Genomic DNA, 18,996 nt, shown 5'->3' on the forward strand with positions numbered 1-18,996 from the left:
CAGCACGCCAATGATGCAGCCCTTTTCTTTCCTACCAACCCTACTACTTAAGTTTTTAACTAGTTTCTATATTCATCACCTTTTTCTTTGCGTTTACTTTTCTTTTATCTATTCGGTTTGCCTAGTCACCAGGATGTGGTGACAGAACACTAATTTAACTTCTGTTTTTCTAAGTCTTACTTTTCTATGCTTAAGTTTTATTTTCCTAGAGTTACCGGGCTGTGATAACAAGACATTTGTTTAATTTTAATTGCCTTTTGCTTCAATTGCTTTGTTACTCAGCTTTGGAGATCGAGCATTCTGTGAACGATTATTTTATCACTACTAGGCTATCTTTTAACACGTTTAACTGTGGTTGTTTTTGTTTATCTTTTTTACTCATTATTCCAACTAGCAGGGCAGTTCAATCATAGTGTGTCCTTGACTTTTTATAGGATCGAGTATATCTTTACATATATAGTGGTCGGGATAGGCTTAAAGAAATATCCTACGCTGGAAGAATAACTCTTTGCAAGTTGTAATTGCCATGCTTTGCCCAATTTAGAAAAAACATTGACTAGATAATTAGGCCGAACCAGGTACAAAGTTTACCAGGTACGGAGTCTTCCATTGTGAGGAGCCGTGTAAGGGGAACCGCGCAAGAGCCTTGTTAGAAACATTTAACGCAAGGATTTCACTTGCCCGGTGATGAAAATCGAACTGAGATCAAGTTTCTATCCTTGAATACATCTAGTGCAAGATTTCCATCTGCCCGGTGATGAAAATCGAACCGGGGACAGATTTCTTTCCTTGGATTATTTAACGTAAGGTTTCCACCTGACCGATAATGAAGATCAAACTAGGATTAGGTTTCTGCCCTTAGAATATTTTTGATGTAAGGTTTCCACCTGCTTGGTGATAAAGATCGAACCGAGGACAGGTTTCTGTCCTTAGGATATTTTTTATGTAAGGTTTCCACCTGCCTAGTGATGAAGATCAAACCGAGGATAGGTTTCTATCCTTAGGATATTTTTGATGTAAGGTTTCCACCTGCCCGGTGATGATGATCAAACCTGGGACAGGTTTCTGTCCTTAGAATAGAATAATTTGCCTTAGTCCTCCAAACTTTCCTTGTATTTGCGAGCCAAGGTTAATGAGTTAACAATGATGGAATTAAATACACCTGCATGGATAAACATCATCTTCATATTAATTAATAAAACATACATATGAGATTACATCTAATTTGTACCCTCGTGTACGGATGATCAATGATAAAACTTCTTCAAATTGTGGGCATTCCTTGGCCAGGGTAGCGGTTTTTCTTCTAAATCTTCCAAATAGTATGTCCCTGTGCCCGCGATGGCGGTGACTCTATATGGCCCTTCCCAGGTTGGCGCTAGCTTCCCTGTATTAATATCTCGTGTATTCCCCACCACCTTACGGAGTACCAAGTCCCCCGCTTCAAACTCCCTTTTCCTCACATCTATGTTGTACCTCCGAGCAAGTTTCTGCTGATACTCTGCCAGCCGAATAGTCGTTGATTCCCAGCGTTCTTCCAACAAGTTCAGCTGTTTTAACATTAACTCAGAATTCTTGGTGGGGTTGAATCCTACAACCTGGGAACTGCACAGGTTTATCTCTGCCAATATAACTGCTTCCGCTCCATATGTTAGAGAAAAAGGGGTTTCCCTTGTAGACCTCCTTGAGGTTGTTCGGTATGCCTACAGAACGTTAGGCAACTCCTCTGCCCACCTGCCCTTAGAACCTTTTAACCTCTTTTTTAACCCATTCACAATAGCTTTATTGGTAGCCTCCGCTTGGCCGTTACTCTATGGATATGCCGGGGTGAAATACCGGTTTACAATGCCGAGATCGCTACAATACTCATGGAAAGATCTGCTATCGAACTGCAACCCGTTGTCCGACACTAGTGACTCTGGGACCCTGAACCTCGTCACTATGTTCCTTCATACAAACTTCTTAACATCCATATCCCGGATGTTTGCCAACGCCTCCACCTCCACCCACTTAGTGAAATAATCCATAGCTACTAGTCCAAATCTTCCGTTTCCTGTAGCTTAGGAAAATGGACAAACGATATCTAGCCCCCACTGTGCAAAGGGCCAAGGGCTAATAATGGGGTTTAAGCTTCTTGCCGGTTGGTGGATCATTGGGGCGTGCTTTTGATACTGCTCACATTTCTACGCATATTCGGTAGGATCCCTTTGCATTCGCGGCCACCAAAATCCCTGAGTCATTGCTTGGTGGGCTAACGAACGTCCTCCCATGTGATTGCCACACACTCCCTCATGTAGCTCGGTAAGGAGTTCTTCAACCTTGTTGGGGTGCAAGCACTGTAGGTAGGGTCTGTCAAAAGATCTTCGATATAGCTTCCGATCAGTTGATAGCCAATACCGAGCTACTATTCGGCATACTTCTTTTGCTTCTTTTTCATCTGCTAGCACTCGGTCTTCGGCTAGAAAATTGATAATTGGGTCCATCCAACACAGTCCAACCGCTATTACCGTAGAAACATTAACCCTTACATTGATGCTCGGTTCTGCTACCACTTCCACCTTTATTAGTCGAGGAATTTCCTCGGCTAATGATGACGCTAGGGTGGCCAAGGAATCAGCATGCTGGTTCTTTCCTTGGGCTACCTGAATCACTTTAACTTTTTGAAAATGGTCTACAATTTGTTTCACCAACTGTAAATACTCCATCATCCGGGGGTTTTTGGCCTCAAAGCTTCCCTGCATCTGATTGACTACTAATCGGGAGTCCGAGTAGTTCCACCTCCTTGGCAACTAGATCGGAAACAACTCTCAATCCGGCAAGCAGGGCTTCATATTCGGCTTCGTTATTAGAGGCCTTAAAGCCCAATCTAAAGGAATGCTTTAGTTTTATTCCTTCCGATGTGATAACTACGATTCCAGCCCTAGCTCCTGATGCACTGTCCTTGAACACCTTCCACGGGACCACCTCCACGGAGTAAACCATCTCATCCCCCCTCTTTGGGGAAAACTCTGCAACAAAATCGACGAGTATTTGACCCTTTATCGAGCTTCTAGCCCTATACCTAATATCAAAGGAGCCCAGCCGAGTCCCCCATTTAGCTATTCTCCCTGTGAAATCAGATCTCTTTAGTAACGACTGTAGAGGATACTCGGTCAATACGTAAACGATATGAGCCTGGTAGTAGTGGGGTAACTTCCTCATGGCATGAACTAACGCCAACACCAACTTCTCCAAAGGTAGATACCTCGTCTCGGCGTTGACCAAGGTTTTGCTGATATAGTATATAGGTTGTTGCACACCCTAGTCTCTCAGCAGTATGGCATTCACAGCATGTTCGGACACCGAGAGGTACATGTATAAGTCTTCTCCAGGCTTTGGGACCGTTAGCATAGGGGCCCATGTCAAATACTCTTTCAAATCCTGAAAAGCCCTTTCACACTGCTTGTCCCATTGAAATCCTTCCATTTCTTTAGAAGCTAGTAGAATGGACGACACCGATCAGCAAATTTGGAAATAAACCGGTTAAGGGCAGCTAACATACCAGTCAGTAATTGAACTTCCTTTGGATTGCTCGGTGGTTTAAGGCGTTTTACTTCTGTGATCTAATCGGGGTTAATTTCTATTCCTCAGTTGGTGATCAAATACCCTAGGAACTTGCCAGCTCCCACTCCAAAAACACATTTATCAGCATTGAGGCATAGCTTGTGTCTTCAGAGTATTTCAAACACCTCCTTGAGATCGCCAACATGCTGCATCTCTTGTTTACTTTTTACCACCATATCATCATTGTATATCTCGACAGTGCGCTCGATCTAATCTCTGAACATTCTCATCATCATACGCTGATATGTGGCCCTGACATTCTTTAACCCAAATGGCATTATGGTATAATGATAGTTAGCATCAGGGGATATAAACGCCGTCTTCTCCTGGTCTTCGGTAGTCAGGGTGATTTGGTGATAACCTTGAAAGACATCCAAAAAGCTTATCCTCGGGTGTCTATAGGTGGCATCTACCAGCTGATCAATCTTCGGCATGGTAAATGGATCTTTAGGGCATGCTCGGTTCAGGTCAGCGAAGTCGTCGCAAACCCTCCACTTGCCATTCTTCTTTTTGACCACTACGGTATTCGCAAGCCACTCTAGAAAGAATATCTCCCGTAGTGCCCCAGCTTCCTTCAATTTCTTAACCTTCTCCTTGACAGTTTTGACGTGCTCCTTAGCCGATCTCCTCGACTTCTGCTTTTTGGGAGGGTATAATGGGTCTACATTAAGCTTGTAAACTATGAATTCAGGATCCACCTCGGGCACCTCATACGAGCTCCAAGCAAACACATCTACATTCTGCATAGGAAAAAGTAACACCTCCACCCTATCCTTATCCCCCATACTTGCCCCTACTTGAAAACACCTGTCAACATCCGGCAATATTCATACTCTGACTAATTCCTCAGCACAGCTAGCCCCCATTACCTCTTGGGGCTCCTATAATTGCTATAAAGGGACCTCCTCGGATGTTTCCTTCTGCTTGGCTTGTTTATGCTTCCAATCAATTGCGGCCACTAAACACTGTCTAGCCACTTGTTGGCTTCTCCTTACTACAGCGATGCCCTACTTGATACGGAACTTAACTTTCACGTGCAGGGTGGATGGGACTTCCCCCATCGCATGGATCCATGGCCTTCCCAAGATTGTTGTATAAGGAGAGAACAAGACAACCACTATAAATGCTACTACTACTTCCTTTCCTTCCATATTCACGGGAAGGGAAATTTGCTCTTCGGGAATCACCACCTGGCCATCAAACCCGACCAAGGGCTCTCGTGTGAACTTCATCTTCTTCTCGGATGATTGCTTGCCCGAGTAGTCTTCTACTGGCACTACAGCCAACACACATTTCCTCCTAGTCACGACAACGCCCCTCGGGGCAGCGTGGATGACCTCAATCACTCCTAATGGGGGTGGGAGAGGATTCCCCCTCTATTGTGTACCTTGCCCGGCACCTCGATTCCTTGAATCCACCACAAACTCGAATCTTGGATGTTTTAATTAAAAAAGGGAAAATTACCCTTTGCCCACCTGTGGTTTGCTCGAAAAACACTTTGCTTAGCTGTGGTTTAAAAATTAACACTTTACCTACCTAAGATAAGCTCTATTTGTCTCCCGTTACCCACTTCTGTTAAAAATATTAGCAAATTTATATTTTTACTGCCATTTTATGTCTCTATCCTCTCAAAACATAAAATAAAAAACTAAAAAATCAAAAGAAAAAAAATATTTAAAAGATAGGCTTTGTAAAAACAATTTTACATTGGGTCACTGTAACAGTTTATGATCCACTTTTTTAATTTGCTATATGAATTTGTAAATGTAACGCGGTCATTCTATCTCTTATGTAAGTTTTACAGTTATTGTAGTTTGTTTAATTTCTGATTTTTGATACCAAAAGCCTCCTAATATTTTCCAAGTTAGATTACCGCTATATGGTTGGACTTTATTATTTTGGACTTTGAACGACAATATGTTTGCTAGCATTATTCTTAAAATAATAATAATAATAATAATTGGTTGAATGCTAACTTGTAGTGCAGCAGCCATACAATGTTTGAAGAGGAAGAGGCTATATGAACAGCAAATAGAGCAGCTTGGGAATTTCCAATCGCGAATTCATGATTATTCTAGCCCAAACCCCTCCTTTGCCTTTTCAACCTCTGCAGCTGCCTTATTCAATGATAAAAAGTATTTTCCTCTTTTTCACAATGAAAATATTATAATTAATATTTGGACTTACGCTTAGTAATCATATTTTATATCTACTGGTGTTTTATACTTTCTTTAAAAAAAAAAAAAAAAGTTGTTTCTGTTTTGTTGCTGCATGGAATGATTTTAATATCTAAAGTTTCTTGTATATCAATGTTGTAGATGATATTGTTAGAAGGTGCAAAAAGCAACTACTGAAACTGTAGATACATTGAGAACTGGAGCTGCTGCGATGAAGGCAATGCAGAAAGCAACGTGTGTGTACTTTCGGTTCTATCTTATTGGTCTATCGAATTCAAACTGTCACGTTTCTGAAATTTTGTTTTTACATTATGATAATGTTATTTAATGAAGCAATTGATCATATTGGACAATCTTTTCTGATCTAAATTAAAAGCTAAGTTTTAATTTTTATAAAACTTAGTTTTTAAATCTTCTTTTCTCTTGATTTTTTTAGTTTTTTATGTTTTGAAATGAGAGAGACATAAAATGGTAACAAAAATACAAATTTATTTTTGTTTTTAATAAAGGTGGGTAACAAGAGGTAAACGGAGCATACCTCAAGTGGGTAAAGTACTAATTTTTAAATTACATATAAGTAAAATGTTTTTTGGGTAAATTACAGGTGGAGAAAGTGTAATTTCTCCGTTAAAAATATTAAGAAATGTTAGTTTAGTTGATCCATAGGAATCTTGGTAATTATTTATTTATTTTTTACTTTAGCTTGATGGCAAGAGAATTTTTTTTTTCCCATTTTGCCCACAAATTATTTGGCAAATTGGTTTTTTCCAAGAAAAGAAAAAGAAAAAGAAAAAGAAAAAAACAAGAAATAATATTTAAATGAAGTTGTAAAAAAAATAGAACTTTTGATGTTGGGTGTCTTGTAAAGTGTGATGTTAAAATAGATATTAGATAAAGTAGCTTTTTGAATCGCTAAAAGCTAATTTTTTTAGGACCACCAATGCAAATGCTATAAGGTTGCATATGTGCAACCTTATTGTAGCAAGGCTGGAAAAAATTTTTAAGTTTGCATACCCCGATGTTGCATGATTTTAAGGGTCAAGGAGGTAAAATAGAAATTGGGGGTTTTTTACACCTCTCAATGCTAGTGCTCTAAATCCTTATATTTATAACTAACTGTTCATGAAATTGTAAACTCAAATACTATATTTTATTCTCTCTCTCATGGGTAGTTTTATATAGGAGTATATTTTATTGGTTAGTTTATATTATTTTATGAGTTGTATATAAAAATAAGAATGGAGATGTTGGGTGTATTGTAAAGTGTATTGTTAAAAAAATAGATAAATTAAAGTAGTATTTGAGGATGTAAAATAAGTCAACAAATGATCTCCTCATTCTCTTTTGAGGTACTAGCAAAAGTTAGAGTAGTTGTATTACATTTGATAAGAACACGAGCAAAAAAACTAAAACGAAAAAACTTTCATGGATTATAGAGATGTTCATAAGAATCCAAGCAACTTCACCTGTCTCATTAGGAGGTAACATGTTTTTTTTTTTGAACCAGATGCATCTTCTGTGTTAGTTGAAGAAGAAACAACTATAGATTCAAGTATGATTTTCTTTCTTTTTATCAAACCTTTGGCAATAGAAAATGGCCAAAATTTAGATCATTTGCTTTACCTGAAAACTTTGAAAATTGATTATTATCAATTGCATATGTCACACAATCTTCATCTTCCATTTGGTCTCCACATGACAAAAAGATACATGATAAGCATAGGTAGTTATATATCCAATCAACATATGCTCCATACCTATATATGCTTTATCATGTACAGTATTTATATGTATCCATCCAATCAACATATGCTCCATACCTATATATGCTTTATCATGTACAGTATTTATATGTATCCATCCAATCAACATATGCTCCATACCTATATATGCTTTATCATGTACAGTATTTATATGTATCCATCCAATCAACATTTGCTCCATACCTACGGAGAATTCAAATCGCCCAAGTACCATTTTCTAATATCATTGGTGGAACTTGCATACGTGGTGTGTAATGATCTTTTGCAAAGTTACGTTATACATGTGAAAAGGTGGTTTTAATTTTAAATCTTATCCATTTCGTTATCTCGTGGTTCAAATTAAATTTTTTAATCATAGCAGTTTATACACCGTCGTTAGACTTAGAAAATAAAATTTCAAGTGTGAAATGGATAGAATTGATAGCATTTGAATTGGAAAGGATCCTAGATGGGATAATTTGTATACTATAAATGCAATTGTCTTCATTTATTCAGGAAAAAAAAAAAAAAAAAAAAAACCACTTTCTTAGAGCATTGATTTTAGTTCATACAAAAATTTCTGTCTATTTTAATAACATAAGAACTTATTTTTTCTATTTCAAATACTTATTTTTCAAAACATCATACATCAAATTATCTATTTTTACACTATATTTCATTAAAATATCAATTTTTCTTGATTTTTTTTAATTATTTCTTTTTCTTTACACGCACACAACAAGCGTCATCCACTTTCTTTTTTCATCCTTGAGATATGTAAAGAAAAAAATAAGCAACTTATAAATACAAAATGAATAGTGTCAATGTAAATTTATACGGCTATTATAGTAAACTTGTAAATTTACACAATTATATACAAACTAATGTTGGTCATTTTTAAACAAATATGTGTAAATTATATATATTTTTTTATATTATACATAAACCGGTATGAATGCATATAGTATGCCAAATTGTGCAAGTTAAAACTCCTGTTGTAAATAATCTTGCTTTTGATTCATTCAAATTCATATCAACTGTTATATAAGAAAAAGAAATTATTTCATGAGGTGCATTCTTGTTGTGAAAGTGAAATGCACTTGGAAACTTTTAAGTCATCATAGAAAAATGTCCTAATAAATAATAAAACCTTTTTAAGTCATAAAATGGCCAACGCCATGCATGAGAGCCATCGATCCCTCTTCAACTAAAACCAAATTTGCCCTACCTTCCCCATACCTCACAAACATATTACGGCAACTTCATTCCACAATTAACATATTCCACATTCACATTAAAATTCTTCGATAACAACAGATTATGTGTTTCATTTCCTCACTCCTACTTGTAATTAATTGTTACCGTTAAAAAAAGAAAGTTCACTGCAACATTACCTAACTTGTATATTGGACCATATAATATTTTGTGATGTCATGATGATGATGATGATGATGAGGATATAACACTGTCGCAACCTCTTGCATGTCATGTCTTATGTGTATGCTCATCAATAAAATAATGGATAAATACCAATTTTAAGTGATACATTGGTTATTCAAAATATGTAATTATCAACGGAAAATAGTGGGGTTTTTTTTTGGAAAAATAAAATTATTTATTAATAATTATTAAATTAGTGTTATGGAAAATTTATTTGAGAACTCTCCATGAATCTAAACATGATTTTTAGTGGTTAAATTGTGTTTCAAAACACCATTTAAAACAAAAATTGCCAACTTATCAAAAGCTAATGACATATAATGTACACTTGAAAATTATGTTTTAAAAACATGATATTGGTTATATCACTTTTTGCATTGAAATTGTGTCTAGAAAACTCACGTTTAGTGCAAATTTTTAAAATTTTGTGTTTTACAGTACTAAATTGTGTTTTTAAAACATTATTTTAATTTAAAATACAATTTTTTTTTTCAAAGTTTACACCAAACTTGTGTTTTCTAAAACACAAATTTTCAAAATTATCCATCCTATAAAATCAAGAACAAAATTTTAGACATACCCAATCTCATTATTAGAGTTCTTGATAAGGCTTGCTTTTATAAATATAACTTTTTAATTAAAAAATAAAACATTAAAGCAGCAAGCTCGTACTGACCGAAACACAGAGGCCTAAACAGATGAAGTAGACTGAATTAAGTAGATTCGGATTTTGAGCAAAATTGAGCATAAAACTGTGTGTGCCACCTTAGTCGTTGATAATATAAAATTTTGAAATTCTGCTATTTTGAAATTAACCTTGCATGCAACTGATTCATCGCTAAAAAATTAACCCTGTAAGACCTATATATATAACTGGTTTCAGATTGAACGAGGGTGTTAACTGGAACTTCCATTAACCTAGATTTGCTAACGATCATGATGCCCCTCTAATTAGCGAATTGTTGTGATTTGCATCCAAATGCTAAATAAATGAATCAGAAATCAATGTGATACAACAAATAAGATGTTAGTAGTAATAATACACTAAAATATAATTAAAATTAGATTGTAACATTTATATATGCACGAAAACATTCAACAATGATGATGAGATGGTCTCTCTTTTTCATTTTAGTGCTTTGGTTGTACGTCTTGAATGCCTTTAGCTTTTTATTAAATTTTTGGTGGCCGTATTTAGGGTTATGAGAATAATTTTGGAGCTTGATTAGTGAAAATGGTACTGCATGATGGTTTTGAAAGAATATTTTTTAAAAGGAATGTTAGAGTTATGCGGAGCTAAGTTTGAGGTTTCTTTTAAATTTCTTAAATATTTTCATTTGAAATTTGAGGTGTTTGAGCGCATAGTTTTTTCAGGTTTTGTGTTATATATTTTGATGGAAAATGTGGGTGTTTGTTCATGTCTTTTTTTAATAAAATAATTTGGTAAATTATTACATACACACCTAGTGGGTTTAGTTCGGATGATTTGGGGTTTTAAGGGACAATAGATTGATTGAGTTATAGGTTTAAAGAGTGCACATTCTATAGTAATGCCGTTGAATTTTAGTTATATTAGTTGAATGTATAGTATTATCTACGACATAGATTTTGTTGTCACGGTGTTAAATGAAGGGTTGTATTGGCTTTTAGGATGTGATTGTTAAAATGTTATCGTTTGTGGTATTTGTATGGAGTGAAAATGACCTATAAAAAAAGTATTGAATACAAATGACGTTCTTTTTCATCACATACACAGACATATTTTTGGTATTAATCTTTCAAATAGGTTATCTTGATTTTTTATGTTTCATTAATATTAGATTAGATACGTTAGTCTTTGGCTCTTTGCATTGAATAATGTAGTGGGCTCCAATTAGCTCAATTGATTAAGTTTTTTGTTGTCAAATGAGATATTTGAGATTCAAATTCCACTTACATAAAAAAATCAATGAGTGTCTTGATCTGATTATAAAGAGAAATTATTGTGGTGCAGATGTCACATGTTAAAATAAAAATGTATTTATATTAAAAAAACATATATAATATTAAATAATCTAACAATTTATTTATTAATTAATATTAAAATGCACTAACATAAAAAGATTAGAGGGTGATCATGTTCAGATTTCATAAATTGTAATTCCCTTTTCCTGTAATTTTTTCTCTTCAAGTTATAATATGTATGTATAGAATGTTATGAAAAGTCAATTTATATTTAATAGATGCAGGAAAAAGCTTAAAAAAATGAAAATGCAAAAGTTATAACAAATTTATTTTTTTAATTAGTGTGATACATTATTTTATAAGAATTATTATCTAAAATTTGTAGTATTTCTAGCATACTAGACAAAATTTATCATCGTACGCATATGCTTGAAATCATATCTGTTAGCTGTTTTAGCCATGGATTTCCTAATTATTGGTTACTTTTTTTTTGGGGGGCTAAAGGATACTGAAAGTGATAAAAGAGGACCATTATCAACTATGAATTAAGACAAGACCCTCTAAACAAATTATATATAAACCAACTTCTTTCTCCTGTGAAAATTGAAAAACGATAAAATAAAGTCAGAGTAAGGAGCTGATGTGTGAGGATTTTGCTTACTATATATGGTAAATGAATGTACGTATTATGAATAATGCAAGCAGTCATGGCATACAAGCGTGCACTAAGAAATCCTTTCGTCTCAGTCTCTTACATCTCAAACCATACCTCAAGAGCCAGCCAACATTAATATAGACAACAATCTGAAAGCCGCCTTTCCCTCTCTAATCTCTATATAAATATGTTACGAACTATGCTATTTTTTCTCACTTCCTATAATCATCTTACCAAACATATATACTCTACTTTTTAGAAGTACTCTATATATCTTTTCTCTCACACAAAAAAGGAAAAGGAAAGAATGGCCCAGCAAATAAGATATCTTCTTCCATTTTTCGTTTTCATGCTCTCTTTCATTTCATGTTATAGCACTTTGCAAAAGGACCCACGGTTTAAGGACGTGATCAAGCAAAGCACTCATGTCTTACGTTTGAAAAGGTTTGATAGAATATTGGGTACCATTTCTACCTCGGGTAAAACAATTAATGTCAATGACTATGGAGCTAAAGGTGATGGTACTGATGACACAGAGGTATACTCCTTTATCAGAGTAATGGTAGATTTAAACAGTGGTTTTTGGTTGAGTTGCATGGCGCTATATAATTAATGCTATAATACATTTGGAAAATACTAAAACTACTACAACTTTTTTTTTCTTTTAATTTTCGAAAGCTACTACAAATTAATGGCGCAATTAATAATTATTTAAATTATTTCTTGTGTGATTGGTGACACATGTTTTAAAAAAATTTATGTATTAAAAATTGTAATATTATTAATATCATTCAACACATTTTGAGTTATTACATATGGAAAGTACTAAAAATATGATTTGTACCATTGTAATAAGATAATAAATGAGTATATATTTAGATTACTTTTTGTGTGATTAATGATATATCAATCTGTAAAACTTATGTAGTAAAATTTATAGGGAAATGCTAACAGATGCCCTCAGGGCAATGGTTAACAATCCATTTAAAGAAAATTTTTATAGAAAAAAAAAACGTAATTAATATTTTGACAGTTTTTTCCATTTTTCATAAAAGTGATTTTAAAACTTTTCTAAAATAAATTGTTAACTATTGTCCTAAGGGCACTTGTTAGTATGATCAAAATTTGTATCATAGAATATCACTCAATATATTTTGGGTCACACTCAAAAAAAAAAAATATATATATATATATATATATATATATATGTGGTTTAACTCAAACGGTTCTTTCAGGCATTTAAGAAGGCTTGGGAGGTAGCTTGTTCAACCCAAGGAGCTATTCTCGTGGTGCCTCAGAAAACCTATCGTCTTAAGCCAATTAGATTCTTAGGTCCTTGTAAATCTGATCTTAAAGTGCAGGTAAATTAAATATAGTAGAGAAAGATGGTCTCCTATGTATATATATTTTTCAAAAGTTCATGCAATATATATTAAATAATAAAATTTATATTTATATATTTTTTAAATGATCAGATTTCTGGAACCTTGGAAGCATCTAATGATCGATCGGACTACAGCCAAGATGGTAGACACTGGCTACTCTTCGATAGTGTTCAAAATTTAATAGTTGACGGTGGTGGAACCATCAATGGCAACGGGAAGATATGGTGGCAAAACTCTTGCAAAGTCAATAAAGCTCTGGTAAGCCAATATTATAGGAACCATTAATTTTCAATGTTGTTTTGATTAATCTAACTCATACTTGCTTAATCAGAAGTGCTAACTATTCTTATCTCTTCATTGACTAACAGCCTTGCACGCATGCACCAACGGTATGTTTGTCTTCTTTTACCTTTTAAGAAAATGCTATTTACATGTCTTATTATATGCACATGCATCGCTTGTACACAACTCTAAATTAACAAAAAAATGTATTACTAATCTCTCAATTTTTGTTGAAACGAAGGAGATCCATTCGACAAAAAAGATTTGATTTTTAACCAATCTAAAGATATAAATAATATTACATATAACAGAAGATAGTTGATAGATATGCAATTAGTGCTATCCTTATATGTAATGTTTTTCTGTAGACAATTATGTTATGCTGAATTAGTGAGCGTCCATTTTGTGTGAAATTGTTGCACTAGTTCTTTGTTAGTGGCAAAAAGAAAAGAATGATGTTAATATATAGTGTTTTTACTTTTATATAATTGACATGACAATGATGTCATTTTTACCTTGAAATGACCTCATTATTTATATCAAGATAAGTTAACTCATTTTGATATGAATCTGTTTAACCTATATAAATATATATATATATATATATATATATATATTTTTTTTTTAATATGATGATATGAATACAACTAGAAAAAGAATATATCCTCTTTTTTTTGAGAAACAGAATATATCCTCTATCTAAAAAAAAAAATGTTTCCTCAATTTTATTATATGGAAACTATGTATCTTGGCAGGCTCTGACCTTCTATAAGTGTAAGTATTTGACCGTGAATAATTTGAAGATCCAAGAAGCGCAACAAATTCACACCTCTTTCGAAAAATGCATGAATGTTCAAGCTTCTTTGTTGACTATAACTGCTCCAAAGGATAGCCCCAACACTGATGGAATTCATGTCGCTGACACTCAAGACATCCAAATTTCAAGCTGTAATATAGGAACAGGTATACCGAAGGTCTCCTTCTTTTTCTTTTCTTTTTTAAATTATTTTTTTCGGTAAGTGAAATATTGTATTAGGGGAACCTAAACTATATAAAAGCACAGAAGCATACTCCACAAAAAACAAAGTCACAGTAACTCTTGAGTTGGAGAGTCCACAACATAAGGAATGGTCTCAACTCTCAACACCAACTCGAAGTACAAAATGAGCAAGATGCTATATAAGCCTAAAAATTTCATCTGAAATACCCCATGGTTCTTGGATTGGCTAGAAACCATGGAGGGTACTAATTCTAGTTCTTAAACAAAATATAATTTCACTGATTCTCTTTTCCAAATAACTTAGATTGTTGTTGTTAGCTTGAGTTTGTAACTTATGGCTAGAAGAGATTTTCGTTTAAAGCATTGAAGTACGTATCTTATTGGATTGTTGTCCCTAACTTTTATTGTCCCAAAAGATTTCATTTTCACGTAAGACGTGTCATATTCCTTAAAGAAAAGACATAAGAAGTAACTAAAAATTACTGAAATGCTTGTGTAACCACAAACTAGTTACTGTTCCTAATTTGTTTTTCGACGTACTGAAGGTGATGATTGTATTTCAATTGCAAGTGGATCCCAGAACGTGCAAGCCAGAGACATAACCTGTGGACCTGGTCATGGAATTAGGTCCCAAATTCTGAACTATAACCAGTTGCTCCAGACTCACCAATTTCAATTAGTATATATACATACCTACTGTTATTTTTGTTTTATGTCAATATTAAGACTTGTCCTTTTCCGCATGGTGAGCTCAGTATTGGAAGCTTAGGATCTGGAAATTCGGAATCTTATGTTTCTGGAGTAACCATAAATGGAGCTAAGTTGTATGGAACCACAAATGGTGTGAGGATTAAGACATGGCAGGTAATTGATACTAGTCTTTCAATCATATGAAATTAGATTACCCATACACCATACAGACACAAACAATGTATAATAATGCATGGACAATTGAATCATGCTACCAACACTAAGTCCATCTTTTGTAAATTCAGGGAGGGTCAGGAAGTGCAAGCAACATCAAATTTCAGAATGTTGAAATGCATAATGTTGCCAACCCTATAATAATAGACCAAAATTACTGTGACCAAGACAAACCATGCGGCGAACAGGTAAATAACTTAGTTCCATAAGCCATACAAAAGTAAGTATTGAACTCTCTGATTGACAAATTATCTTGTTGGTTTAAAATGTATTACAGAAATCTGCAGTTCAGGTGAAAAATGTGCTTTACCAAAACATTCATGGGATTAGCGCTTCTGATGTTGCCATTGAATTCAACTGCAGCAATAGCTTTCCATGTCAGGAGATTTTTTTGCAAAGCATTAACTTGGAAGCTGAAAAAGGGAAAAAAACCAAAGCTTTATGCAATAATGTGCAATCGACTGACACAGGAATTGTTTCCCCTCACTGCCCTTGAGAGGGGAACTTTACATTGACTTTGTAGTTATAAATACTCACGAATAATACCATACATACAAAAATGTCAATCATAGTGTGGGAATAATAAACATTGACTAGCACTAGGATTTGTTGTTTATATGACTAAGAACAAGATTAGTTCACCATAGAGTATAAATGTATAATATTGATTGTTAAAGGTTCGTGATAATATTGTTGTATGATATGATCAGCTCTCATTATTCACATTAATTTAATAACATTCATATATGTGTTCTCTATGGATTTCTGCAATGTTGAATTCAGGGTGCCTAACAAAGTTCTTAGGAAAATGAAAATCTAAGGTGGGAAGAAAAGATAGATTTCAGTGATTGAACTATATATAGAACACTGTATGAAAGGCTCATAAAAAAGTGAACGGAATAAGGGATTTGAGAATTTAAAGAAAGATTTTATAAACAAGGTGCAGGGGATTGAAATTCTTCAAGTTCTTGGGTGTAATTTTATTATGGAGTTTTTAAAATCCTCACATTCATAGATAAATGGTGTCACATGATCAAAAAAAATTTAGAACGTTTTAAGCAAATGTTGACAAGTTTTTATTTTTCCATCCAAAAAAGAATTAAGATATTGAAAGAGTCTGAATGAATCAATTTAAGAGATGGTTTTGGTCTTTTCCACTTTTCACTGTGCACTTTAATGATGGGTCGCTTTATTTTTAATTTGTTTCATAAATTTTGCTCAGAATTTTTATATGAATTCCTTGAATGAATTTTTTTTCTTTTCTTCCAGTTTTATGAATTCCTAATGGTACTTTTTTTTTTTTCGAAATATTTGTAGTAAAGAGATTGAATCATAACAATAATTATCTTATGGGCCCTATTATAATGATGGAAATGATATTCTGAGGAATTTCTGTGTTCAAAGTGGCTTAAGAAATTTGATTTCAACACTCTTTAACTCAAAGTGGGGGGTTTTCCTAAAGTGTTATAGATAATGTTACCGTAAATTTGTTTTAAAAATGAAACCAACCGATGCAATTTGACCAAAGTTAAATAAAATTAATAATATATTTCATTCAAATTAAAATCACCTCAACCTAATCAGTTGAGTGAACGAAATTCAATCATACATTACAGTACCCGTCCCCCCCAAAAGATTGAAGAAAATAAGACAATTTCAAGAATTGGCAAAACTAGTGACAATGGGGATGACAACAACAAGAATGATCACAAGTAGAAGTATCACTGCCACACACATCCACTTCCTGCTGTTTCTCTTGTACTTGTTTGCAGTCTGGAGATCTTTGGTGGCATCCTTGACATAGTGAGAAGCATTCAATACATGCTGCTCAATGTTGTCCATTTGCTCTCCTTGTGCCTCCACCATTACAGCCATATCAAGAAACACTTGATGCAGCTCAAGCAGACTCTTCTCGATCTCCTTCGCGGCATCGTGCCTGTCCTGTATCTCCACCACCGTCTCTAGCACTTTCCCCCTTCCGTGCTCTTGTACTGCCCGTCCTAGAAACTCCTCGCCGCCATTGGAGATAATCTTATCTATGACCTCCTCATCAGGGTTCTCTCCCGTTACTGTGAAGTAGCGTCTACCCACGGTTTCCTTGTACTCTGTCATCATTCTCTGCCTCAGCCCCTGGAAGTCCATCATAAGCTCTTTGAGCTTCTTTCGCAGCCCATTAGTGACAGCAATCCTTGTCCTGTAAATTGGGGTGCCTTCTTTTTGGCCAGAGAGCCTCTTATTAGCCGCGTTGGCACGGTCCATTTGTTCCAGCTGAGACCGAATAGTCCTGGCCTTTTTGAGCACGGTGAGAATGTTGTCATTGATCTTGCTTCGCAAGGATTTCAAGGCCTCGGGCTTGTGGAGGGACTTGAATTCCTCGTTGGCTTGCTGTAGGCTACTCAGAATGTCGCGAAGCTCGGACATCTCCATCTTCACCTTCTCAGCCTCTTCTAGAAAGAGACCAAGGTCACTGTCCATGTGGGCTTTGGAAGATGCCATTTCTAAATTTCCAGCTTCCAGATCCGCATCTTTCATGGCTGCTTTCTTTAAATCCACATAGTTGGTGAACGATTTGGTCATGAGGTCATTCATCTTTTGTTATCTTTGAATTCCCGAATTGGGAATTAATTAAGAACCTGCATAAATCAGGAACAAAATTTGATTTTAGATTAGCTTTGCTTCCTAAATCTCTTGACCAACTAAAAACTTTCCCTTAATAAATTAAAATTGTTCAAGAAACACTTCAACAGTAATCTAGACTAAATGTAGAAAATTCCTTTTAGAAATAAATGTAGAAAATTCAGATGAGGGAATTAATGCATACCTTTCTCGAGTATTAGCAGCCCCTTGCTCTTAAGGATAGGATAGCTCTTCTTCTGCCCCTAGCTTCGCTTCGCAGTTGGAGCTTTGAGAGAGGAATTGGCAACAAAATATAACGAAGGAGAATAGTGAGATGCTTTTCAGTCCAAATGCAAACTCAGCCAGTGACTTGTTTTATCCCACTGCTATGGGTTAACGGCTATATATTTTTAAAACTACATCGAAGGTAGCCGTTGTAGTTCTAACGGCTATTTTTCAAATACACGCGTTATTATTATTATTTTTTTCCTTTTGTCTTGTCGTGAATGCGTTATTATTATTATTTTTTTCCTTTTGTCTTGTCGTGAATACTCGTTTGATAACTTTCATTGAGTAGAGTCGGAAATTGACATGTGCTCACTATTACAACCTCTAAATTTACTCAGCTGGAATAAGGAACGATAAGAAATCCCGACTCCGCACGACCCCCTTCTCCAAAAACAAAGGTTCTACGTCCATAATATATAGTTAATTGTTATTAGTTCAAATTTAATCTTAACACTAAAATCACTTTTTTGCCCAATAATAACAACTAGTAACAAACTGTCACATATAATTTATTGTGAAAATATTATAAACATATCATTTCTAGTAGAAAAAAAGCACATACCAATTTATGTTATTTTATTTGTGATATATATATTTTCCTTATTGCCCTTCACATTTTCAGATTTTCTTAGTCGTAAAAATATATATTGTTCCTTCCTCCAAAATATATATATATATATATATATATATAAACCATAGTTGAAAGAAAATCCAATTACATGTTAAATTGAAGGCCTAATCTTGCGACACATGTCTTATCTAATTTTTAAAATTTTTGTACTTACATTAATACCTATTACAGAAGCTAAGAATGCCATAATATCAGCTCATTCACCAAAGCAAGAATACCTCACTTGCAAATAACGAATAGTCTAATATTTTTTAACCATAATTTTTTTTAAAAAAAAAATCATTAATCTAATGTATACCATCTATAATA

General features: G+C 34.3%; 2 protein-coding genes across 2 annotated transcripts; one reads left to right on the forward strand and one right to left on the reverse strand.

The window, feature by feature from the left end:
* Window positions 1-11,868: 11,868 nt before the first annotated feature.
* On the forward strand, window positions 11,869-15,683 carry LOC126690886 (polygalacturonase-like). The gene is made up of 9 exons (XM_050386000.1): window positions 11,869-12,099; window positions 12,797-12,922; window positions 13,037-13,204; window positions 13,315-13,335; window positions 13,984-14,191; window positions 14,774-14,855; window positions 14,984-15,092; window positions 15,224-15,340; window positions 15,430-15,683. Exons 1-9 carry the CDS (start codon window positions 11,869-11,871, stop codon window positions 15,646-15,648), a joined length of 1,281 nt encoding a protein of 426 aa, XP_050241957.1. The 3' UTR covers window positions 15,649-15,683.
* Window positions 15,684-16,680: 997 nt separating this feature from the next.
* LOC126693014 (syntaxin-related protein KNOLLE) lies at window positions 16,681-18,150 on the reverse strand. Its single transcript, XM_050388865.1, has 2 exons — window positions 17,974-18,150; window positions 16,681-17,785 (listed from the first exon to the last, which is right to left on the reverse strand). Exon 2 carries the CDS (start codon window positions 17,739-17,741, stop codon window positions 16,809-16,811), a length of 933 nt encoding a protein of 310 aa, XP_050244822.1. The 5' UTR covers window positions 17,742-17,785; window positions 17,974-18,150; the 3' UTR covers window positions 16,681-16,808.
* Between the last annotated feature and the right edge of the window lie 846 nt (window positions 18,151-18,996).

Source organism: Quercus robur, chromosome 7 (genome assembly GCF_932294415.1).
Source record: "Quercus robur chromosome 7, dhQueRobu3.1, whole genome shotgun sequence".
In the NCBI taxonomy this organism is placed as follows: Eukaryota; Viridiplantae; Streptophyta; class Magnoliopsida; order Fagales; family Fagaceae; genus Quercus; species Quercus robur.

Coding starts and splice junctions, on each gene's coding strand:
- LOC126690886 (XM_050386000.1), top strand. CDS start 11,869: ATGGCCCAGCAAATAAGATATCTTCTTCCATTTTTCGTTTTCATGCTC. Junction 13,336..13,983: donor CTTGCACGCATGCACCAACG/GTATGTTTGTCT, acceptor GTATCTTGGCAG/GCTCTGACCTTCTATAAGTG. Junction 14,192..14,773: donor AAGCTGTAATATAGGAACAG/GTATACCGAAGG, acceptor GACGTACTGAAG/GTGATGATTGTATTTCAATT.
- LOC126693014 (XM_050388865.1), bottom strand. CDS start 17,741: ATGAATGACCTCATGACCAAATCGTTCACCAACTATGTGGATTTAAAG.